The sequence below is a fragment of the Glycine max genome, chromosome 18 (assembly GCF_000004515.6).
Source record: "Glycine max cultivar Williams 82 chromosome 18, Glycine_max_v4.0, whole genome shotgun sequence".
In the NCBI taxonomy this organism is placed as follows: domain Eukaryota; kingdom Viridiplantae; phylum Streptophyta; class Magnoliopsida; order Fabales; family Fabaceae; genus Glycine; species Glycine max.
In genome coordinates, this window is record NC_038254.2 from 7,779,573 (window position 1) to 7,804,967 (window position 25,395).

The window sequence follows — 25,395 nt, forward strand, 5'->3', positions numbered from 1 at the left end:
ACTCCAATGATGCAGAAATATATTGCAAAATTAAAAATTAAATAAAATTTACGCATATGTTTCTTTCTTATCTTAAAAGATAGATCATCATAGCTTTCTTTAATTAATATATAAAATCTCAATGTAACGATGACCGTCTTCGTTACAAAACGTTTGAAAACGTTAATCAAGTAATTTAATATATAAATAAATATAAGATTACAAAGCCAAAGATATTTCAGAATAATTGAAGCGAATAAAAACAAATTGTCAGATCCGTAATGAAAAAGTTAACAAAGCTTAAATTAAGTGACAATGTAATCAAAGTCTATGTAAATTAAGTGCGATGGTAGAGTCAAAAAAGTAATTTCACACAAGAGGAGACTTTCTATGTTGGCGTCCATATAAAATGGCAAAAATGCAATTCACAAGGGACCAAAGCTCCCAACAACCTTTGTGACTTGCCATGTGTTCCAAGATATAATCTCCAACTCCAAACAAACCTCTTTACATGACACATGTGTATGTTTGTGCATGATAAATTCTCATTCATTTTTGGGCTGCAAATCCAACTGGGTCATTATTACTGGTTCTGAGTGGTCTTGCTTCAGATCAGGTTTTTTGCTAAGGTGAGAGCCTCAAACTTTTGAACTGCTCCCTTTTTCCTGATTTGTGTGATTGATTGATATCATGAGGTGTCTGTGCCTGCTAAGTTGATGATGGTACTCCATCTTTTTTCAAGTATCAGAGAAAAATAATATTATTTTCCTTTCTTTGGTTGTTCTGATTGAGTTTGTGAAAAAAGATTGCTATTGTAGTTGATAATCATGACATATTTAACTTTGAGAAGTTATTTTTACCTATTTCTGGTTTACATTTGCCTTTTTCTTTTTATGTTTTGCCTTTGATTTTCAATTGTTGTTGGGGGAAAAGATTATAATCTGTATTTTTCCAGTGTGTTTGAATGCATGCATACCTTCAAGTGGTAGTTTCTAACCAAGGGAAGTGATGGTTAAATGTTTAAGGTTTAGAACTGTTTCATATAAACTTTTTTCTTTGTGTTAATTGAGTTAAAGGTTTATAGTATGTTCTCAGAATTGAGTTCAACCCAGAATACTAATGGATTTTCCTAATTGCCAGTTTGATGCTTTACAGTATAGTTAATCCTTTGTATGTCCCTTTAATTGAAAGTTATGTATAGCATGTGGGAGCCATTTCTGAATAACTTCATATTTTTACTTTTTCCATTAAGGATAAATCAATAAAGAAGAAAAAGAAAAGGGTCTTGCTTCAAGTAGCAGTAGGTGTACCCAATTCATTATGTAGTCTAAAGTTTTATCTTATTAATTTTTTTTATTGCTTAAATTTGAAAGCACCGAAGCAGAAACTGGCTGGTGATTGCCTTGAGTAACCAAAGGGCTTGCTGACAAATTTAAATATTCTAATAGACTTTTAAAATTGCATTTGAGTGTGGAGCTTGAGAACTATTATATTCTGCTCATTTGGATACTGAAAATCATGCACTGTCTCTTTTGGTGTGCTGTTTATTTTAATAACATATTATGAATCTGGGAAATATAGACTGTGATGTCAAGAAGCTTACTCTTCTGGTTTTGAAATGCAACCAATCATTTAATAAAAACTTCATCTCAATTCTTACTATTTTTTTACCTTTATGTGAATAATACATCTCATACGCCTTTACACCTAACCTCAAGGAATAACACATTTGGGCAACAACCACTACATTACATTTTTCAATCAGTATCAATGGACTGTGTCTTTGTTTTCCTTTTTTACAGTTTCAGTTATCTTTGTTAACATTCATGTTTGCCTAAATTGTTTTCTTAACCTTCTGCAGAACAACTCAGATTTTCAGTACAGTGTTACTGCCAAGCAGAAGTTGAATTAACGTGGATAATGATTACCGCGCTTGAAGAGTAGAAGCAATAATTCAGCAGTGTTTGTGTGAAAATATTTTGCAGCTCGAGTATATCAAAGAACTGGCTAGTTCTCAATGCAAACATCTCAGAATCATAAAATTTCTTATGGCTCTGGCGGGTTCTATGTTGAGCCTGTGCAAAATTTGGAGTCATATTGCATGCCATCAAGTGAGAACATAGACAATTACTCTTCCTCTGATAACAGCAGCCAAACAACCTACCCTTCAGTCCAAACTTTAGAACAATATTGCACCCTTGAATCTGCTTCCACAGGCAACAGTTTCCCTAACCAAAATTCTCCACCTGCTCTCAGTTTCTCATCTAACAATAGTCCATTGTCAAAGCTAGAGTCAAACTCATATGTGTTAAGGCCACAGCATTCTCTTGAAATTGCTAGTGGCTCGCCTGAGGATGATTCTTATTTGACGCATGACCTTGATGACCTGACACATAAGATAAGAGAGCTGGAAACTGCTATGCTAGGACCTAATGCAGATATGCTAGATATCTATGGTACTGTAATTCCAGAACCTGATTCATTTTTGTTAGAGGCAGAGAAGTGGAAGAAATTGATGGAGATGTCATCTAGAGGGGATTTGAAAGAGATGCTTTATACTTGTGCAGAAGCAATGGCTAGGAATGATATGGAGACAACTGATTGGCTGGTGTCTGAGTTACGTAAGATGGTGTCCATTTCGGGCAATCCGATTCAGCGATTGGGAGCATACATATTGGAGTCATTTGTTGCAAGGATGGCTGCTTCAGGAAGCACAATCTACAAGTCCTTAAAATGTAGTGAGCCTACTGGTAATGAACTACTTTCATACATGCATGTGCTTTATGAAATTTGTCCATACTTCAAGTTTGGGTACATGTCGGCAAATGGAGCAATTGCTGAAGCTCTGAAGGAGGAAAGTGAAGTCCACATAGTTGACTTTCAGATTGGCCAGGGAACCCAGTGGGTGAGCTTGATTCAGGCTCTAGCTCACCGCCCTGGAGGGCCCCCGAAGATCCGAATATCCGGTGTTGATGACTCCTATTCGGCTTATGCCAGGGGAGGAGGGCTTGATATTGTTGGGAAAAGGTTATCTGCACATGCACAGTCATGTCATGTGCCTTTTGAGTTCAATGCTGTAAGAGTACCTGCTTCTCAGGTGCAACTTGAAGACCTTGAACTTCTCCCTTATGAAGCTGTGGCAGTGAACTTCGCCATAAGTCTGCACCATGTGCCAGATGAAAGTGTGAACAGTCACAATCATCGTGACCGATTGTTGAGATTGGCAAAGCGATTATCTCCTAAAGTGGTGACTCTGGTTGAGCAGGAATTTAACACCAACAATGCGCCATTCTTGCAGCGCTTTGATGAGACAATGAAGTACTACTTGGCTGTTTTTGAATCGATTGATACTGTTCTTCCAAGGGAGCACAAAGAGAGGATTAATGTGGAGCAGCATTGTTTGGCTCGCGAAGTTGTCAACTTAATAGCATGTGAAGGAGAAGAAAGAGTTGAACGCCACGAGCTTCTGAATAAGTGGAAAATGCGTTTCACAAAGGCTGGATTTACACCTTATCCATTGAGCTCCGTTATTAACTCTTCAATCAAGGATCTTCTGCAGAGCTACCATGGACACTACACTCTAGAAGAGAGAGATGGTGCACTATTTCTTGGTTGGATGAATCAAGTTCTTATTGCATCTTGTGCTTGGAGCTAACAGTTCATTTTTTGTTACTCCAGGCTTCTAGTTAGGTTATGTATCATCCTTAACTTCTTTATACAATTTCTCCTCACTTCATAGTCAAATTACTGTTTTGTAAGAGAGCTTCCTTAATCATTATGTCAGCAATGCAAGTAATATCAAGAAAGACTATATATCCTGAAATTTTCTGAGGTGTATTTTAGAACATGTAATGCTTGCCAAAGATCAGAATGATGCCAATTTATAACAGCAAAGTATGTAAGATGAAATCTATAGCAAAACAATGAGTATGAAACTGGCACTTCTTGGTTCTTACTACTATAGTTTCATTTTCTAAGCTTAATTGCATTTCTCCTAAACTTTGTTGGGTCAGAGCCTTCATATTCACCAGTACCACTGCAGCTCTAGGCCTCTAGCAAATATCCTACATACCCTCACTGTTCCTTATATTATTCACTCATTGTGGTGATTTTATACACTAATCTCCTTTCTACTTTAATTGAATTGAACGTGGGTATATTATATTCTAAGTTGAAAATGAATTGAATTATTTGGCACTGGCAACTACAAGATGGATCTCCACAGGATTTATAAGCTTTCTTCGTAGATTTCCTTTGGCAGCATCAATTTTTTCCATAGAACCATTTGATGTGGGGTCTCCAATACTGACCGCTGTCAAAGTTTTGCAATTACAAGGAACTAGTAAGCAACACAGATAGTGAAGACAAGGATAAAAACTGTTTCAAGGATGTGTACATGACCTGGACTTTCTGATTTAAGTTAAACTACCACACTCATGTTTCACAACTCACTCAATATCTTGAAACGTTGAGGTGTGTTGTTAGATAGCCTCATTAGTTAGCCTTATAGGATACTACACGTATAAGGAGATGTAGATCTTCGAAATTTTATAGTAGCCATGTTATTTTGTAAATGGGAGAAACCTACTATTTTCTAATAAAGATACATGGTATTCTTTAACTAACAGTCTGAGGGGTGTGATCACATACTTCCCATGGTCCTGCTTGTTTACGAGTCTCCAAGGTGAGTCTTTGAGCTCCATAACAATGAGGGTGTCACCTACAAGAATTCTTATGCTCAAGTCAGCAAGGGTATGAGTCAAAAGGTGAGGGATGAAGAGATGCATGATACTTTTTCTAGTGATGGGGAGTATTTTATTCTTCCAAAGCCATATCTAAATCAAGACACAGCATACCAACTCTTACCGTCTGCTGTGCACCGCTTGGTCTGAAAAGTTGCCCCACTAATCAAAGACACTGAAACATTGTTGTGACCTTTCTGACCTTAGGATAGGAGTTATGTCACTAAGCATTGTTTTTTACATTTACATATATTTGTAGCAAACGAAAAAATTCAAATAATCAAACAATTTTTTTAAGTAAAAGAAGAAAAGAAAAGTTGGAGTTGCAGTGGCTTTTCCGCAAATTGTGCTGTCTGAACCTGTAGATTCAAGTTTTATTTAATCTACTGTAACTTTTAAGCGTGTTTAGGCAAGCATTTATGAAATTCATTTTGCAAAATTAATTTTAAAGTAAATCAGAAGTGATTTGTGTTTGAATTCTTTATTTTAATAACAAATTAGCATGAAACTGAAAAGAAATTGTATCCAATATAAACCAAACTATCCTAAGTTACTTCAAGTACAAATCAATGTTAAATCTAAAAAATCAATTCATCAACATGAATTCATGAAACTAATCATGTAAACATTTATCTAAACTTACATTAACAGGATCCAAACATGTACTATACGCATGTTTTAATCTACATTTTCAAACAACCAATCCACTTCTGGCCAAAAGTTGGTGAGACTGAGAGAATAGCTTCTGCGTCTCTTTTGGATTTGACTTGAGTTCAAAACATCTATCCAAACATACTACAAGTATTTGTTTCACATTAAATAGTATGCACAAAATAGTCCGAGGAAATCAAACGTGTACAATTTCAGTTATAGCTCGTGCTTTCCATCGAATTTCACTAATATCAAACACAATAAATAACACCAACTTCTTTAGTCATGCGGGGTATATATGACCTTTTAACAAGGGCTGAGCAACTCTGGCTACCATGAATTTACAGTAATCCTATGGAATAAAATCCAAGAGTTCGAGAACAGGCTAGAAACTACTTATAAATAGTTGAATCCACCAAACACTTTTACAAGGTTTTTTGTTGAAGCAACTTTGGTATAAGCTTCATATTTGTACAGAAGAATCTGTATATAATTATACAAACAGCAATTAGAATTAAGAGTCAACCTGAAGGGGCACAGCTACAGCTAATTCTGCTAAAGAGCAGCTCTCATCATATAAGGATATGAACATAAAAGAACTATCAGCATTTCCAAAGAGAAAATGAGGAGCTATGCTTTTAAAGCTTTACCCGCCAAAAAAGAAAAAGCAAAATGGAACTCAGAATTTCATTTTATTTAGTTTTTTGTTGTACAAACAATTTTAAGGACCCATTAGTATTCTCCCTATGTTCTGAGGGCAAGGATAAGCAGAATGGTTTAAAGATGGACCATCACTTGGATTTTCTCTAGAACCATATGGGTTAGAGTTGTTATTTAGCACACCAAAGTACCCTGGCACTGTCGTAGTATGAACAAAATTGAAATTGGAATTGCTGGTGTGAGTTTGACTATCCCCAAATTCAGAAAGCATCATTCTCCCTTGACTGTTTGGTGTGTTTTCAGCAGCTGGGCTAATTCCCATCCCAAGGTCAAGGCTGATGGTATCACTTTCTTCGGGCCTAATTCTTGTCTGTCCACTTGCACTTGCTGGTCCTGCCATGTCATGGCAACTATTCCTTGCAGTTGGAACATCATGATTGTGCTTCCCCTCATATGTGGTAATCACAGCTTTTGGATCATGAGATGCCCTCTCCACATGTTTTCTAACAGGGCAACCAGTGTTCGTGCATTTGTAATAACTCCTGAATAATAAAGTTAGTGTTATATGAAACAAGCTTATTTAAAAATATGTAGCACCTCATTGTTGTCAAATATCAAAAATTCTCAGACCAGCCAACCTCATCAAGGTCCAAGGACACACATTTCATTTATATTCCATGTTTTGAAGTTTGCCCAAAAAACCAACATACGATTACATTAAAGTGGAAACACAAGATTATACACACTATAGTATTGACAGCCATATTAATTCTTCTCATAAAATAGAAGGTATGAGATTTGAGATGCACAAAAGGAGTAGCACTAGCACCCAGTTTGCAACTGCAATCTTACAGGTCATTCCTAAGACAAGTGTTACACCACCAAAACTGGCAGAACATAATATAGTTCAATATATAAATACTTCCTCCGAAGTGCTAGACAGCTTCAGAAAATTATATCAACATTAACAACAGACCTTATTGTAAAATTGGGGTCAACTATACCAATCCTTAATAAAAACTAACTGGAAGTCCAGACCGTTGGGTAGAGATAATCACTACTTGTTTTGCTGAGAAATGTTAACCTGGGAAACCATGTAGTGCACAAGTAAAATTGAAATTGACAGTAGACTACATCTCTAAAAGTCTAGTTGACTTGGTGCTTATGACAAGGGATTACAGGAAAAGTATAAATTTTCCTTGCCATTGAGGATCCGTTTGTGCTTTTCTCTAAAGGAAAAAAAAATCTAAAATTAAAAATGTTCATCGAATCACTTATTTTAAGCCTTAAGCAAATAATGAGATTCTTAGTTAGACTTGCATATTATTTTCGACTTATAATAGAGAATGTGAAGCATAACACATTACACCTAACAAAGTATTTCCAAGATATACATTTATAGATCAGCAGGCTTATAATCTATGATTTTGGAGCAACCCCAATTGTTTGAATCCTTGTGGAATACGAAAATATGATCAAATTGAGTTTTGTGTAAACAAGATCAAGCATCTTTCAGTTCAAACAGAAAGTTCTCTTAAGTCAAAATTCTGTTTGTATATCATAGTTTTGGGTCAGCAAAGGAACTAAACACTAGTGGGAAATCCTCAAGTGCAACGGGGGCACATGCTTATAAGGAATGCAGGTTTTCAGACAACAAAAAAACTACAGCTAATATTTCATTTCCAATAGCATGACCTAGAAAACAACTACAATATTTGGCAAACATGATGGCATACAGTGAAGGAAAAAACTCTATTAATGCATAAATCCTAAAATCTTGACAATCATTAATTAGTATAAAACCTTCAATTATGCAAACCAGGGGATATCATACCGCCTTTACTTTTTCGCAAAATCGCCTTATTACTATTAGTCTACAACCATGAGTTCATGACCATACTAACATTGGTATATTTTTCTCTGGGAGCATAGGAGCATAGTAATATTAGCCTTAGATAAAGAACATTTTTTCAAATTTAAAATGGATATCATCAATTTTCCTTATGCTGTATAGTCGTCAATGAGAGGACATACCTAGGGTTAGGATTGCCTCTCACCACCTTCTGCCCATACTTGCGCCAGCGGTAGCCATCATCCAAGATATCAACCTCACTCAGAGTTTGTACAACAACCCGTGGCTCCCGGATAGGCTTAACTACAGGAGTGATGTCAGCAATTCCAAGGTCCATTTTTCTGCTCAAAAAAACTTGTGATCATCAGCAATTATACATAAGCAGCAGAAAGAAACTTTGAGCTTTGGGAGAAATTGTCAAACCTTCGCTTTGAGAAGGGATCATCATCATCAACCTCATCATTATTCCGGTTTGACAAAACCCCCAAACCATCTAGATCACCATCATTTGTTGCTACAGGCGATAGCTCTGGTTGACTGTCAGGCTCAGCCAGGTGAGACCCCTGGCCACACATATAGGATCCATTGCCTACAATTCAAGAATTAGAAGAGAAAGAAAGCCATGTTATTTGGTTTACATTAAATAGGAACAAAATGGAATCAATAAGAAGCATCTAGCAGGTATTACCATCTCGGCTGGTCAAAGAAACTTTATCAGATCTCTCTTCTTGCACAGACATAATAGTTCCAGCAGAGTAACGGCGGTTTGGTTGAGGTTTAGGATGATCATGTGTTCCCTTGTAAATTATCTCAGTGATCTGCCCATCATGAGAGCGTTCAAATAGTTTCTTGACTTCACAATTAGGATGTGTACATTTGTAATAACTGCGTGGAAATTCACTTCCTTTAACATGTTTTTGCCCATATTTTCTCCAGTTGTATCCATCATCAGATACTCTATCAGCTGCAACGGAAAGTCCACTACCTCTATTGTCAACTTGTGATGCTTGAAGCCCAGTTGTTATGTTGCTTCTAGGGTTCAATTCATCCAAATCACCTTCAACACGGGCACTACCTCCTGAGCAATCCATTTGAACAGGTGATGATAGACTTAATTCATTTGAAGGGGATGCTGACTCATTTTTTACTAATGGTGATGAATCAAAAGCTTGAGCTTTTCCTTGACCATCTATTTGAGTAGATTTTTCACTTGCATGGTTGTCAAAGTCTGCGGGAACCTTAAATAAGTGAATAGCATTGAGTAAGTACCATGCAACCAGTAATCTTCAAAACAACATTAATCAAAGCATGAAACATGACAACCAAAATCTGTTTCCAGTTAACACTTTAAACCCCTGTGAACCCCCCAGCCCCAAAGTGAAAAGATTACTTAGGGACTGATTTAGTCTGGTATGACAATGACAAAGTGATGAGTAACAGCAATATATTTAACTACTTATCCTATCTTTTTGACATAGTACACAGGTTATGATAAGATATAATTAAGGAAAAAAACCATCAAAGCCAAGTTCATATGTCCACCTTACTTGAAGGTTTATATTCATCAGTTTTACTAGCTGTAACATCAAGTAATTCATTACCATATTTGATCTATTGTGTGGTTTAAACTCAAAGAAGCTAGGTTTTCTGTCATCAACAGTATTGGTATTGAAGCATACAGTGGTTACAGGAAATGTAGAAGATGCGGCAGAAGTCACGGAACCATGTGCTGTTTGATGAAGCAAAGAAAGGGATCCTGTAGTCGGTGAAGGTTCCACCTGCAGGGTATAGGAGAAAGTAATATATAATCTACAGCCCTCTAAAAATTGCTGAAGCAAAAGAACAATCATAAAATCAAATATATAAACATATACACTTAAAAAAAAATTCTCAGAGCAACAAAATGAAAAAAAAAGAAAAAATAACAGGAAGTTTCAGAAAAAAACAGTAGCCAATGGACCATGAATACTAGCAACAGACAGAAAGTACATACGCAAAAATGAGCAGATTTATCAGCTATTTGTGCAGAAAGACCCAATTACAGTTGAGCAAATTCGAAGTTCATGATTTTCTCTTCACAACAACATCACACGCTGTTCATTTAGAGTCTATTCAACATGATACCAGTGCATCTTGATGCATTTTTGTACTTTCATAAAAAAACAAATCTTGACCCACAATCTTTCTGACATTCCTCATACTATTCCCATGTCAAGCCGTACTAAAATAGATCCATTAATCCTTGGCAATGCATTTATTCTTTTGTTCCACACATATAAATAAGGAAAAGGAAACGTAATTTCCTGTAAAACCTGCAATGCAACACCGTTGAAAACAAAAAGGGAAAGCATCGACACAAAAGGAAGATTCAGTATGTGAAAAAACAACACTGACGCAAAAGAAAATGAGAATGTTGAGCGATCCTAAGAGAAAGCCATATTCCAACACAACACCGTATTGAGCATAAAGCAAAGAATACAGAATTCAATAAGAGCAAGAATCAGAATCTCACAGTCCCAACACAAACCAGTAACCACCCATATAATAAAATCCATAAAGTGAAAAAGATCAAACACAAAATATGGGCCAACCCTAATTACAAAAAATTAAATTAAACAACAAAAAAGAACAAAATTAGACTTAGCCACCAGATTAAATAATAAGCACATATACTCACTCTGTCACTCACTCGCATCGAATTTTCCATGAAACAAACAGCATCTTTAATTCATCAATATTTAAATCACGTCATTTAATATATATATATATATATATATATATATATATATATATATATATATATATATATATATATATATATATATATATATATATATATATATTCCTTCCAAAGCATTATACTGCCCCATATGCCCCATTTGGATGCCCTTGGCATTTACATCAAAATCACACCGAAAAGAACACATTTTTTATACGCCACTCACACTGGGTGGACTTCAACTCACTCGGGTCATGTAAAAACATTTAAACACACCTTTGACCAAGTTCAACCCTAAAAAACAAAACAAAAAAAACAAAAAGAAGATATAAAATTCACCAAAAACACAAAATCACATTTTGCCAACGAATTCGCTTACCCATTTCTCTCTTTATTCTTTTTCTGAGCAATTTAACGGATCAATCCCGAACATTGAACCTAGCCCCAAAAAATAAGAAGCCCTAGAAATTTAAAAAATTAAGGCATTCATTCACTACTAAGTACTAACCTTCATGTTGGAGAGCAGCACCGGCGACTCGAGAAACGACGTCGGACTGAGCCCCGGCGGAATCGTGACGCACGGAGAGCGCGAGATCGGGAGCTTGGCCGGTGACATGAGCTTGTACCTTGCTCCGGCGGTGGCCGGAGCTGCGTCGGCGGCGGAATTGGGCCGATTCGGATCGTCAGAGAGGGCTTCGCCGGCGTCCATTACGGTGTAGAGAGAGAAAGTGTCTCTCTGTGAGAGAGAGGGGGGGTTGTTGAGTCAAAGGAGAAGAAGATGGAGGCAAAGAGGGAAGAGCAAAAGGGTCATTTCATGGGGAAGGTGTGTGTGAAATGAATGTGGAGAGTGAGACTTAGTTGACTTGTAAGAGTGGATCTCTCTCTCTCTCTCTCTCTCTGAAACTGAATTGTGAATCTGTGTTGGGTCATTGGGTTTTCATTTTAAACGTTTTCTCTGCCATTCTCTCTTGTCTTCCTTTCTCTCTCTTTCAATCTCGTCGTGTGTGTGCTGCTATGTATACTACTCAACTCCACCCCCTAAGTTATACAAACTGTGATAGTAACATATTTCTTAGTAATATATTAAGGTTTAATAACATTTTTTAACTATATTTTTCTTTGTTTTTGACTAATCTTATCCTTCGCCGTTTGTTCATAATAAACACAAAAGTTATAGATAAAGTTTGTAAAAAAAATAAAAATAAAAATCACCAAAAAATTAAAAAAAGTTATATGTAAAATTTGTAAAAAAAAAAAAAGTTAGACTTAAAAATACAATTATACTAATAAAAGTAAAAGGATAAAGGATAAAATTTATAGATTTCTTAAAAGTTTAAGATAAAATGCATTAAATTATTTTATTGAAAATAAAAAGTACCGTGTTATCAAAAAAATTCCTTGTGATTCTTTCTGCAATTAAATCAATATATTTTTTTAGAACAATTAAGTCAATATATTACTACATGGAAAAGGATACACAGTTTGATGCATCTTATTTTTTATTTAATGAAACTCACGTGTGATTCGGTTAGTTTTAATGATTTTCAATTAATAAAAAAAACCTTTTGAAAGAGTATTTTTTATTACCAATTTGAAATAATATATTAGTAATGTTTTTCTTTTCACAATAGAGTTTATAATATTCCATTAATATATAATATTAACAAAAACTAATAAATTAACAATTAATATTTATCATGAGTTTAATTTTGCATATAGAAAAACATCTTTAGAGAACATCTTAGTATTTTACTTTCTTTTAAAGGTTTTTGCACAGTAAATTAATTATTATAAAATTAATAAATAATAAGTCATATTATAATACATGACAATTTATGATCTAACCATAATATAAAAAAACATTTATATTGTCAATGCGCATATATCATTTATTTAATAATAGAGTTTAATAAGTATATATTGGTAGTGTAGCATTTTTACAATCAATGAAAATTTATTCTTATTAGTTATTGTATCTTACTGTTAAAAAAAAATAATTAACTAAGCTCGATCTATCCATTAAAGTTGTTAAATTGGTTCATTTTAATTAATAATGTCCAAAATTTAAATCTTATTTTAAAAATATCCATATAATTAAAGAATTTAATAGTCATTCATCAATGATATAAAATTATTTTATTATTTAATTACAAATTATAATTGATATAACTGTTAACATAATTTTGTAAAAGTTAATAAATTTATTATATACGATAAGTTGTAATCAATGATAGTTACTAGGGTTGTGATCGGATATAATAATGTGAAATTATTTTATACCTAGTATATAATTTTTTTCTCATAATTAAATGGTGCAAGTGGTAATTATATTTAGTGATGTTTATTTTACTGCAAATTATATTTAATGATGTTACTCGTATTTTAGAAGATATTTTTTAAGAGTGTAATAAAATATATTAGCAATTAATATATTTAAAAAATAATCTATATTTCTAATATATTTGGATACAAAGATACACTCATTGTTTCGTATCAAAAGGGCATAAAGTAGAAATTAATGTGCATTAATTATACGATTTAGTTTATTGTAAAAATAAAAATGATGGAAGTAAATTTTGTCTCTCTTTTATTTGTCTATTTTGGAAGATAGAACATAAATTGATAAATATAATTAATGTTATTGTTTATATTAGGCATGTTAAAGATATAACTAACGTAATCTAATATATATATATATATATATATATATATATATATATATATATATATATATATATATATATATATATAATTACCTGAATATGATTTTTATAACTATTTTTTCATTTATTGGTATGTGTATGAAGTATTCAAGAATTATGAAATTAGAGTATAATTAAAATGATGATAATTAATATTGCTTGAACTTTTAAATGAACGGATAAATAGAAAAAATATTTTTCTTCCAAAAATAGACGAATAAAACTAAAAAGAAAATAGAAATTTAGATTTTTTTCCAAAATTTTTTTTTAAAAAAGATTGTGTGATTCATTAGTGCTTCGTACAAGTCATGCCTTATATTAATGAATAAAATATTTTAAACCAGAATTAATTTAAATTGAGTTGAACAATCTATTCAAGAAGATATATAAAGTTTTCTTCAGAAATTAAAACTTAATTTAAGAAAAATGAATTTCTTATTAGTCCATACTTAGTTCAAAGATATAGTTGCGGCGGAAAACTATATCTATACAATATTTTAAAAACATTATCCATACTTAATTGATAAAAAAAATCATAAAAGTTTAAATATGAAAATGTAGGACTTTTGTAATGATAGTTTGATATGAGAGAGAAGGGGAAATGGTTTGTGTGGATTGAACTTTTAGACTTTTTAAAAAGGCAATGTGGTAGATGATTTTGTCAAGGAATGGTTTCACTATTGGACAAAGATTTGATAACAAAATGATTCTTTATCTTTTCTTTTCTCTTTTGTTTTGTTGTTGTTAACTTGTTATTAGCTCTTCTTAATATCTGTCGAGAAATAAAAAATTGTTCTTTTGATTATCTGATTTTCTGGGGCTAGATAAGATTTGAAAGGGAAAAGTGGTGTGCCAAGCACCAACTCTATGTTACTCTTTACCACACAAAAAAGAGTTTGAGTGATTGGTGCAGAACAGCAAATCAAATCCCTTTCTGCAAGTTGGAAGTTATAAGGCCACACCAAAATTGGTTCCACAAAGGGATAGATTCAAATAATTTATCACCATGCGTAGGAGGGTCAAGCTCAAGCAATCAGATCTTAATGCATGATTGTTTTCTCTGTTATTTATTTATTCATTTTATATTCTTTTTTAATAAAACACCCTCAATTTCATCGCTAAAGTATTACTCTTCCTCCTTAATAGTTTCAAAAATAATATATATATAATCTTTCAAGTATTAAAAATAATGTTAAGTAATTCTTTAAATATTGAAATATCTTTTAAATCAGTCCCTGAACTTTAGTAAAATATATTAATTTAGGCACTAAACTAACGAATATTAAAATACTTCAAGGATTATTAATATAATTTGATTACTGCATGCAGGGACTATTAAGAAGATCAGAAAATATTATTTAAAGGATTGGTGGTTTGTTCATAATTTTTTTTTATATATATTTGTTGTCTATGTTATTTGAACTATGGTGTCTAGACTACAAATCAAATCAACCAAGCTATATTATCGTCGGCACTACCTTGTGTGATAAGTGTTACAAACAAGTGACCCAAGTTACAAGTTGATTAAATGAATTGAACCAAAACTAGTTCACTATTGTAATTCAGGAGGCTTTTGGTGGGGTTGAGAAAGAAACAATGAAGTTGCGACTGTGGACATTGACTATAATTTTTATTGCGTCTAAATGGGGTAATTTTTTAGTGTGTCATCATTTTCTCTTATTTTTTAACTCTTTTTATCACCATTTTAATTATTGATTAGTCTTAATTGTTAAATTAATTATGCAGTTTTATCATTTGGGCCTATTAGATTAAAATTATAAGGAATTGGGCTTGAATACGGAATTGAGCTTGGACTTAAAAAGAGAGCAAACAATTTTATTTTACCAAATCTCATCTTATTCAGATTTTATCTCATCTAGATATTATTTTATCTTATCTTATCTAGATTTTATTTCATCTAGATTTTATTTTATCAAATTTTATCTTATCTTGTTCACATCTTATTTTATTAATGAGCTTGTACTTAAAACAGATTTGTAAGTTTTGGGGCTGAGAACCTATATAACAACACAAGTTTTAGTTTTAGGAGCCCTTTTTTCGTTTTGGGAGAAAGAATAATTTTAGGTTTTGCAATTCCAATTTTTACTATTCACGTAGCAATAAAATTTCGTTTTCTGCTTCAATCTCCAATTTCGTTTTCTACTAATTAATGGAAGGCTAAGTCTCCAACGTTGTTTTCTCTTGAGGATCAAGTACAGCTCTCTTTCAGGTTTTATTATTACTATTGAATTCTGATCAGTTTTTCCTCTTCATAGATTACTTTGTATTTGTTGCTATTAATCCATCCATGCTTAGTGCTTGATTAATTGTCTCTGCGCTTAATTTACATTCATGTTTAATGATAGTTTCGTTCATGATTAATTGATGTATATGTTGCTTAATCACATAATGATTATGTTAAATTTCGCTTAGTAATTTAAGTTAGGATTGGATGAAGTGGTTGTACTGATAAAGGATAAATTCTCGTAACCTAGGATAAGAGACTTGCTTGTGAATCAAGGAAAAACAACGTGTTTTAATTCTAATATTTTTTAGTTAAAATTTGTTCGCTGTTTAATTTACAAAAATAAACAACCTCCAATTCGTTACTGTTTTATTACTATCTGTTGTGAAGATTTGGTTGATCATTGCTGGTTGTGAAACGACCTAGGATCACTCCTTAAATACTACATTTTTAATGTTTATTTAATTCGGTACGGCCTCGATCACCCCTCCTTTCAAATTTGGATATTACTTCGGTCACAATAAATGATGGATTGTTGTCAGTTTCCATGAACATGTCATAAAAAAAAATCGGAAAAAATAAGTTAATATGTGTGTCTTGGATTTAAGTTGGAAACATAATGTGCGTGATTCTATATAAATTCAACCGATAAATGTAAGTTAAAAGTAAAAATAATGGTGGTGATGCTTGTGGACATATACGTTTGCAATCTTCTACTCAAACAGATACGCCTCATTACCCTTTTGAATAACTTATTTATTATTGATCAGGAAGAAAATAGCAAGTTGTTAAAAAGTGGTTAAGAAGATAATTTTTGGTCCACATATATAATGGTTTGTAGGCTTTAATAAAACATGGTCTAGGAAAGGGTAAGCTAAGCTATGTATTACCTGAGAGAGAAAATGAAAAAGAAGGGTGTACTTATGCCTATGATTAGGCGAAGATAAAGGAAAACAACCGAAAATCAAGGCCTTTAACGGCTTGAGAAGTGGTTATTAGAGTATAGTTTTGCTTTCTTTTCTAATTCTTTACCATTTTTTTAATAGATTATGAGGGTATCTCTTTTCTTCCTTGGTTAATTGTACTAATATTAAAACATGTCACATTCAGTGCAATTGCATATGTATATTATTATTATTATTATTATTATTATTATTATTATATATCTCCAGAGTTGCCTCCATTCTCCCTCCGGTCTTCTCTATATTACTATTTAATTAACTTAAAGCAAAAATCACTCATGTATCATAATGTGCTAAAGTACCCGCAATTTGTCTTGTTATAAAAGCTTATGTGCACTGAATTATAGGATCAATAAAATTATCATATTAATGGATTTTTTATTGCAGGAATTTGATGTCAAATTATAAAGAAATGTTGTAACCAAAAAAATTATAAGGAAATGTGATCTGCTAAAAGCATTACATATTGCAATTCCATAGCGGTAAATTCAACCGTGACGTGATAGATAGAGAGCCTGACTCAAAATAAACATATGATATGAAATTATATCTCACTATAATTTGAAGTTTGAGCATACTGAAACCCAAATTATATATGATCAAATTGGATTTAACTCTTATAGTAAGAGATTTGTCGTAGATATAGTAAAGTAAAAAGTTATTGTCTAATTGTTAGGAGTTAAGTTAGTTTGCATGAGGTTGTAAAATCAAATTTCATTGTCATCATTATACACCAAAATAGAAAGTTATAGTCCTATATTATGAAATTGAGTTTCTATTTTTTCAACAAATGTATTTTAGGATTTATTTTCATTATTATTTAGTCATGTAGCTGATCCATCTAGTGGGATAAGGCATTGTTGTTGTATTATTTAGTCATGTAACTTCTTTTACCTCTTGAACAATTAATTTTATCTGAAATTTAATTAAAATACATTGACAATGTATAATTTTTTTAAACTATCATTTAATCGCATCTTATCATGTATAAAAAGTATCTAAAAAATGGAAGCGACTCAGGGTTTCTCTTTCTCCAGTGATTATTTGAATGGTTTAGGCTCAGGTAAAGATCCTTCGGACGACGGAGGTGGTGGTGGTCCACCAAATCAAAAATCCTTTCGAGATTTGGTGGTAAGTCAGAGACAACTTCTTAGTCCACATCCTAATGTGGATCTTATTCAGCAAAAACTGGCAAGGATTAAGTACGAGGGAGGCAATCCAATGAAACCAATGGTTTTCATTGATGATTCTATTTACGAAGGGTTGTGTGCTCCTTGGGAGGACACATTGCTCATCAAATTGTTAGGGAAAACTGTAGGGTATCATTTTTTGAAGGAGAAGCTTGTCAGGCTATGGAAATTGTCATCATATTTTGACATTTTCGACATTGGGAATGGTTATTACATGTTAAAGTTCAGCGATGAAGATGATAAGAAGAAGGTGATGGAAGAAAGGGACATGGACGATCTTCAATCACTACTTAATGGTGTGCACTTGGTCACAAGACTTCATTTCTCCAGATGCCAAGATAGACAAAACGTTGGTTTGGATAAGGTTCCTATGGTTGAATTCGTTGTATTATGATGAAATCATCCTTCTTGCCCTAACAATAGTTGTTGGTAGACCTACCAAGGTGGATAGCAATGTGAAAGATGATAGGAGGGGGAGATTGGCTCGAGTGTGTATAGAGGTTGATCTGACCAAACAAGTTGTGGGGAAGGTTTGGTTAAGAGGTTTTTGATATCATGTTGAGTACGAGGGCCTTCACAAAATTTGCTCACATTGTGGGTGCTATATATGGCCATTTGAGTAGGGAGTGTCCTATCTGTCTTCTCATTTAGACATGTATAAGAATTCCAGCAAGGGGGTGGAGAGCTCTTCTACTGCAATCAATGTGGAGTCAGCATTTACAATTACTAATAAAAAGGATACAATAATTGAGGAATTTGATTTCTCTGTTGTCTCTATTGTCCCATGAAAATAATACTTCATCACAATTATATTAATATTTAATGATAATATTTAATTTTAAAAATCATTAAAACTGTATAATTTTAAAGGGACAGCACAAGAGGAGGTCGGTACAAAGTCTAATGATGAGTTGCATGGTGATTGGTTAGTTGTTAAAAGGAGATTGCAGAAGAATAATGACATAAAAAAAAAACAGAAAAATGGAGTATTTGGGTCAGATAAAAAAATCTTTGATTAAGGGAGGAAAAAAGATTACAAATGGCCATGCAAATAAAAGTGACCAGCCTGATTCTAAGGAACATATATGCAACCAGTGAGGCCACTTCTACAAGACATGTGACCAAGGCAAAGAACAAAAGGCAGTGATGCTCAACAACGTCCATATTCGAGACTCCTACGTGGAAGTTAATTGAAAACAGTATCAAGACATATTAAATGATTGGAGGATCTTCAAATCAAAATATTTTGAAAACAAATATTACTAGGGACCCATCATCGAAAGATAAGGAAGTGAGCAAGGATAGCAACCATCCTTTTATTCCGCAAGCTCCTTCTCACTTGTAGAATGCAATGCCTTCGAATGAGGAAGCTTTTCATCAAGGTATGTATGTTAAGATCAGTCATGCCTCCACAAGTTCTGACATTGCCCATATCCTTCAAAGTGGAGATGTTCCCCCAGATAGTAACAACATGCAAGCTTAAAGGCCTTGCCCCCTTTCTAACACTTTTGTTATCCATGAATAGTTTTCATAATTTTTCTATTATATCATGGGACATTACGGGTGCCATGGGTCGTGATACAAAGTGATATGTTAAATAGTTAGTTAATTTCCATAAACCATCACTCATTCTTTGTTTGAGACCCACATTCCTTTTGACAGAGTGAAGGCGGTTTGGAAAACTCTTGATTATTCTATGATTTTTTTCCCAGCAAGAAGCAAGAGGTCATGTAGAGGGATATGGATCCTCTCAAACAGATTTGATATCAATTTTACCTTGGTGGATTCCATGCCTCAAGCTATCACTTTTTCTCTTAATTAACAAGTTGTTTGTTCAGTGATGGTGCATGACTATTTATGCTTCTCCTACTCCAACAGTTCAAAACAATCTTTGGAATCACCTTACAAGCATGTCTAATAGTATTGATGGACCTTGGATTCTCTTGGGAGATTTCAACAAGATTCTTCATCCTTTTGAGGTCACTGGAGGTAATTTTAGTGTTTCTCGCTCTCTCCTTTTGGCTCAAGTTGCTAATGATTGTGGCATCAGTGATCTTGATACTCAAAGTGGACATTCTTTACTTGGAGGAAGAACATTCAAAATGAAGGTCATATCCGCAAAAAGTTGGACAAGAGTATGGCTAATTCTTACTGGTGTCTTCTTTTTCCTCATGTCTTTGTAGAGTTATTAGTTCCTAATAATTCAGATCATAGTCCCTTTCTTATTCATTGCTGGAAGTTGCCTAGTAAAAAGCATAACTCTTTTCATTTTCAAGAAGCTTGGATGTCTCACCCTGATTACAATCCTCTGGTCCATCAAACTTGGTGTAATACTATAGGTGATGTTGTCAGAAAATTAGAAGGGATCAAAGAGTCTTCTATTATTTTTAATAAAAATGTGTTTGGCAATATTTTCAACAAAAAAGAAAGAAAAAGAGATAGTTGGAGGCAAGGATTAGGGGGGCTCATCAATAACTTGACTCTTTAGTGACATATGATCTCATAAGGATGGAAAAATTGCTTCGGAAGGAATATATTGATATTCTTGCTCAGGAAGAGTTTCTTTGGTTCCAAAAATCCCAAGAAAATTAGATAAAATTTGGTAATAAAAATACTAAAGTTTTTCATACTCAAATGGTTATCAGGCACAAAAAGAATAGCATTATTGATCTCTTCATTGATGGAGTTTGGTGTACTAAGCCCAATATTCTTCAAAGGGAAGGTCTTTCTTTCTTTCAAAATCTTTTCACTTCAACTGATAGAGTTTTTCCTTCATCCTTAGATATTACTTGAATTCTATAATGATCTCTTAAGACCAGTGGGATTGGAGGAGGTGAAAAAGCAGTTCTATGAACCTTTATAAAGCTCCAGGTCTAGATGGCTTCCAACCAATCTTCTATAGATCTTATTGGGATATTATGAGGGACAAAATTTGGCAATTGGTGGCTAAGGCTTTGATTACTAGTGACTTACCTCAGACTCTAACTAATACTCGTATTGTCTGAATTCCAAAACAATGACAATACAATTTCTCTGGAAGATTTTAGGCCTATCAGCTTGTGCAATGTCTTGTTTAAAGGTATCTCAAAGATGTTTGTCAATAGAATGCCTCACTTGGATTCCATCATTAGTCCTCTCCAGAGCAGTTTTATTCCAAATAGAGGAACATCAGATAATGTCATTATAGCTCAAGAGATTGTCCACCACATGCATAAGAAGCGTAACTCAGACAATCTGCTTTTTAAAATTGACTTTGAAAAAAGCTTATGATAGAGTTGATTGGGAATTTCTGCTATCACTTTACAAGATTTGGCTTCCCTTCTAATATTATCCATCTTATTATGAGTTGCATCTCCTCCATTATGTACTATCTCAAATGGAACAATTTGTTCTTAATAGTTTTGTTCCTCAAAGAGGGTTGCGCCAACGAGACCCAATGTCCCCGTATTTGTTCTTTATGTGTATGGAAAAATTGGCCCTTCTAATCCAACAAAAAGTTGACTCTAGGTTATGGCAGCCTATTCAAATTAAAGGTCTGATCCATTAATTTCTTATTTATTCTTTGTTGATTGCCTCTTATTTGTGAAAGCTAAATGTAATCAAGTGAGGTTAGTCAAAGAGGTGCTGGATCATTTTTGCAAAGCATTTGGGTTAAAGATTAATATTCATAAATCTATTATTATGCCTTCAAAGAATATTTCAAGGAGGAAGGTGAGCAAACTTTCATCTATCATTTAATTTGCTCATACTACCAATTTGGGAAGATATCTGGGCTTTCCTCTTCTTACAGGGAGAGTGAAGAAAGATGATTTTGCTCATATTATTAACAATATCACTCGTGTAATGCCTTAAAATTTCGCTAACTGTAAATCGATGTTTAATGTATTTCCTATGTTATTTTATTATTTAATTGATTTGGATGAGTTGAGGTCTTATGTGAACAAGCCATGTGTGATTTTCTTGATGTGGATGTCGAGTTATATGGAGTTTTATAGACCTAGGTTGAAATTGCGATTTTAAGTTTAGCGTAAACCTATTCCAGTAAAACTATAGTATTGAATTCGTTAAACCATTGGATCACCATCAGATTTGGATTGTACATTTTTAACCCAAGCCCACATAGTTTGACCATTGGGATTTACAAAATAACACTCTTTGACATCTCGATTAGTGCAAGAAGCACGCCAAGTGAAATTCCAACCTGAGAGGAACTGTGCTCAACACAAAATGTTGCGTTCAGCATAAGAGGATTAGCACTCAGCACGAAATGTTACGCTCAACGCAAATCCCAACCTGACAGATATTGCGCTTAAGCAAGATCTACAGATTATAAATACGTTCTTCAGCGTGAAAAACACGATTTCACACCCCTCTTTCTCAAAACTCTGCCCAAAACACACTAGAAAATCCTTCTCCACCACCCACGACCACTGGTGGTCACCATAAGTCATTGTTGCTTGCCGCTGAACCACCGCACGGAGAAGAAAACTTTAATTAGAGCGAAATCCCCAAAATCCACCTCGAGGATTCGGTGGAGAACTTTCTTTCGTAGTTTCTCTGAGATAATCTTGACTTGTATGTCTTTCTCTTAGATGGTTTGAACTTCTCTTAGTGTCTCTTATGTTTTAGGTACCATAATAGGATATTTTTACACTTCTTTGAAAAACCCTTGAAAATGAAACATTGTAAAAGTTATCATTTTTATGAATTGAGGTTGTTTCATGACCTTTGTTGAACCCCAGTCACATTGGTGTGATCAAAATTTCAAAATGACACCTCCTTGTAGTAGGACCCGAAACACCCCTTAGTCTCTATTATTTTGAAAGGGGTATTTGACCCCAAATGTTATTATTAATCTTGATTTTGAAAACTATACTAAATTGTCTTTGATTTGGTATATAGAACTTTGCGTTTGGACCGACAAACGTGATCGAGAGAGGTCTCTAAGTGACGCAGAAAGGAGCTGACGGAGAGCTCATGATAGGTGAGTGAAGTTTATTTTAGTTTACCGCTTTGATAACGTAGTTGGGGGTCAGGGAATCCAACTTTGGGGATGTATGAATGTCCCTATTGCATGTTGGTTTTCAAGAAAAACTATGTTTTTAACTAATGGGATGTGATATATTTGTTATTGATGGTTGAAATTGTGAATGATGTTGTTGTTGTAACATTTGGAATTTTTGGGAAAAATCTTAATTACAAAAGAGACTCTGCCCAAAATTTTATATTTGTTCTTCTATTTACTCCCTTATTAAATTTTAAATGGGCATACGAGTTTGTTTTGTAAACCATAGTTCTCCTCTTTAATTTAGAATTTTTCCCTAAAATACCAGTCTCATGGTATTATGGATTGTTGTTGTATTAGATTTATGTTGTTTGAAGACCTAGAAAGTGATTACTAATAAAGAATGATGATGTTTGTAAACATTTATATGTTTGCATTTGTGGGATGTGATTACTGATGATGTTTTTATCGATAATAATGTTTATATGAGGTGATGTTGTTATTGATGATAATATTGATAAAGAATGATGTTGTTATTGGTGATAATATTGATATGAAAATGTTGTTGTTATTGATGATAATGTGACATGAGGTGATGTTATTATTGATGATAATATTGAAATGAGATGATGTTGATATTGGTAATGTTATTGAGATCAGATGATGTTGATGATGATAATGTCATTGAGATGAGATAATGTTGATGTTGATAATGACATTGAGATGAGATGATGTTGATGTTGTTGATAATGACATTGAGATAATGTATGTTGTGTGTGTACATGAGGGGTGCAGTGGCCATGATGGATATGTCTGGTGGGGGAAATAGAGTGGTTAAAAAGTTTTAAACATCTCTGGAGGGAAATGACTTAGAATCTTTAATTATCCACGGTCAGTGCATAGATGGTGCCTATGTTTCATACTTCATATTGCATGGAAACATGGTTATCAAACTCTCGAGTTAACTTGCTAACTCTTACGAGTTTACGAGTTCACTTACTCTCTGTGAGTTGACTCATGTGTAAACTCTTTTTTTAGTAGACTCTGGATAGACTCGATAAACTCTAAGTAAACTCGTTAGACTCTCGAGTTTACCACCGATTCAACGAGTCAATATTTAAAAAAATTAGATCACAACGTAAGTCATTTTGGGTTGTTTTTTGTTTGTTTAGTGTTCAACATATCTTCATTTAGTGTGTATTTTCCAAATTGAAAAATTCTCACCTCTAATAACATCAAACCATTGTTCTCTAATAACATCTGCAAATTATTATTTAGTAGTGATGCATTACTAGATTTGGTTATTTAAGTATTGTGAAATTTATGATTTACTATTTTGCTTTATTATATTGTTGAAATGTTTAATTGATATGTTATTTATAGATATTTTATTATTTTATATGAAGTGGACTCTTACGAGTCTACGAGTTGAGTCCACGAGTCGAATCTATGGAACTCTCACGAGTCTACGTAAACTCTCGACTTTGATAACCTTGCATGGAAATAGTATAAACTTTATCACTAAGTACTTGTAGTTTCTCATGAGGGGAAATGCTTGTACCTGGGTGCATGTCACTCGGTTTGAAACTCCTTTGAGACTCAAGCTGATCACCATGGGGGGAGTTGCCTGTGCACGACAAGGTGATCTCAACACTTGTTGTCTAGTTTTTCTAAGTGAGAGTGTCGAGTGGACACACAAATGGTACCACATTGTATTTAAGAGTTGAGGTCAAGTACATGCATCATACCGAACATGATTGATTGGAATTGTGGAAAAGTTGATAAATACTTATTAACTGTATGTTGTATTGGTTGGTAATTGTGTATGAGCATGGTACTTGTCATTGTTTCTCTTGCTAATTATGGTTATTTGATAATTGTTGGGTTTTTTTGTAATAAACTCACCCTTGCAATTTTTGTACCGTGTGGTTGGTACCTGTGATGATTGCAAACCTTCATTTGTAGGAGCATATGGACAACAATAGATTACATGGAAATAGATTCTTTTGTTGGAGCCACCAAGCCGGCATGATGACGTTGAGATTATTTTGGGAGAGAGTTGTATATTGTTAATCAACTCCTCTTTTGCTGGTTTTATAGTTCTTTTGAATTGAGGATGTAAATCACTTATTTAATTATATGTATGAACTAATTTACTTTTCATCATGTGGATGATGTGTACTGAGTTAATATATATATATATATATATATATATTCATTTAAGTATTTGTGCATTGTTTGGTGAAAGTATATCGTGAAAAATTTACACTCATTTTTCATAACCAAATTCACAGAGTTTTCATTTAAAAATTAAAATTCTAAGTGGTTTAGAGTAGTGATATCGTATTAACGAGGCGTGTCATTACAACTCACAGATTGGCTGGTTGGGAAGGCAAAGTTCTTAACTAGGGGTGTTTGTGAGCTGGTTCAGATCGATTTTGACCAAATTCAAGGCCCAATCCATCAAATTTGATCAGTTTGGTTCGATTCGATTTTCACAATTTTTTTTGAAACTCAACCCAACTCATTCATGAAAGGTTTGGTTCGGTTCGAGCCAATGTGTTACCCATTTAAATTTAATTTTTTTCTTAGAACTATTATTTTATATCATGATTCATTCAAATATTTAATACAATATTATCAAAATATCTGAAAGTGGTAAAATTAATTCATTTAATATCATCAACA

General features: G+C 33.4%; 2 protein-coding genes and 1 long non-coding RNA gene across 7 annotated transcripts; 2 read left to right on the forward strand and 1 right to left on the reverse strand.

Annotated features, from left to right (window-relative positions):
- Positions 1-359: 359 nt before the first annotated feature.
- LOC100785400 (scarecrow-like protein 21) lies at positions 360-3,934 on the forward strand. The gene is made up of 2 exons (XM_003551459.5): positions 360-608; positions 1,841-3,934. Exon 2 carries the CDS (start codon positions 1,997-1,999, stop codon positions 3,632-3,634), a length of 1,638 nt encoding a protein of 545 aa, XP_003551507.1. The 5' UTR covers positions 360-608; positions 1,841-1,996; the 3' UTR covers positions 3,635-3,934.
- A 1,778-nt stretch (positions 3,935-5,712) lies between these two features.
- On the reverse strand, positions 5,713-11,765 carry LOC100781491 (probable WRKY transcription factor 20). 5 transcript variants are annotated; one of them, XM_003552967.4, is made up of 6 exons: positions 11,112-11,765; positions 9,486-9,662; positions 8,573-9,122; positions 8,308-8,473; positions 8,067-8,225; positions 5,713-6,574 (listed from the first exon to the last, which is right to left on the reverse strand). In XM_003552967.4, exons 1-6 carry the CDS (start codon positions 11,310-11,312, stop codon positions 6,094-6,096), a joined length of 1,734 nt encoding a protein of 577 aa, XP_003553015.1. In that variant the 5' UTR covers positions 11,313-11,765; the 3' UTR covers positions 5,713-6,093. The 5 variants fall into 5 exon arrangements, with proteins under 5 accessions (XP_003553015.1, XP_006602159.1, XP_040868045.1 ...); XM_006602096.3 differs by having other exon boundaries at positions 9,564-9,662; positions 11,112-11,764; XM_041012111.1 differs by lacking the exon at positions 11,112-11,765 and adding an exon at positions 10,562-10,594 and having other exon boundaries at positions 9,564-9,662.
- A 7,138-nt stretch (positions 11,766-18,903) lies between these two features.
- LOC121174034 (uncharacterized) lies at positions 18,904-24,867 on the forward strand. The gene is made up of 3 exons (XR_005889721.1): positions 18,904-19,084; positions 22,605-22,686; positions 24,673-24,867. It is a non-coding gene; the product is annotated as an uncharacterized lncRNA (long non-coding RNA).
- The last annotated feature ends 528 nt before the right edge of the window (positions 24,868-25,395 follow it).

Coding starts and splice junctions, on each gene's coding strand:
- LOC100781491 (XM_003552967.4), bottom strand. CDS start 11,312: ATGGACGCCGGCGAAGCCCTCTCTGACGATCCGAATCGGCCCAATTCC. Junction 9,123..9,485: donor CACACAATAGATCAAATATG/GTAATGAATTAC, acceptor CACTTATTTAAG/GTTCCCGCAGACTTTGACAA. Junction 8,226..8,307: donor GATCCCTTCTCAAAGCGAAG/GTTTGACAATTT, acceptor TTTTTTGAGCAG/AAAAATGGACCTTGGAATTG.
- LOC100785400 (XM_003551459.5), top strand. CDS start 1,997: ATGCAAACATCTCAGAATCATAAAATTTCTTATGGCTCTGGCGGGTTC.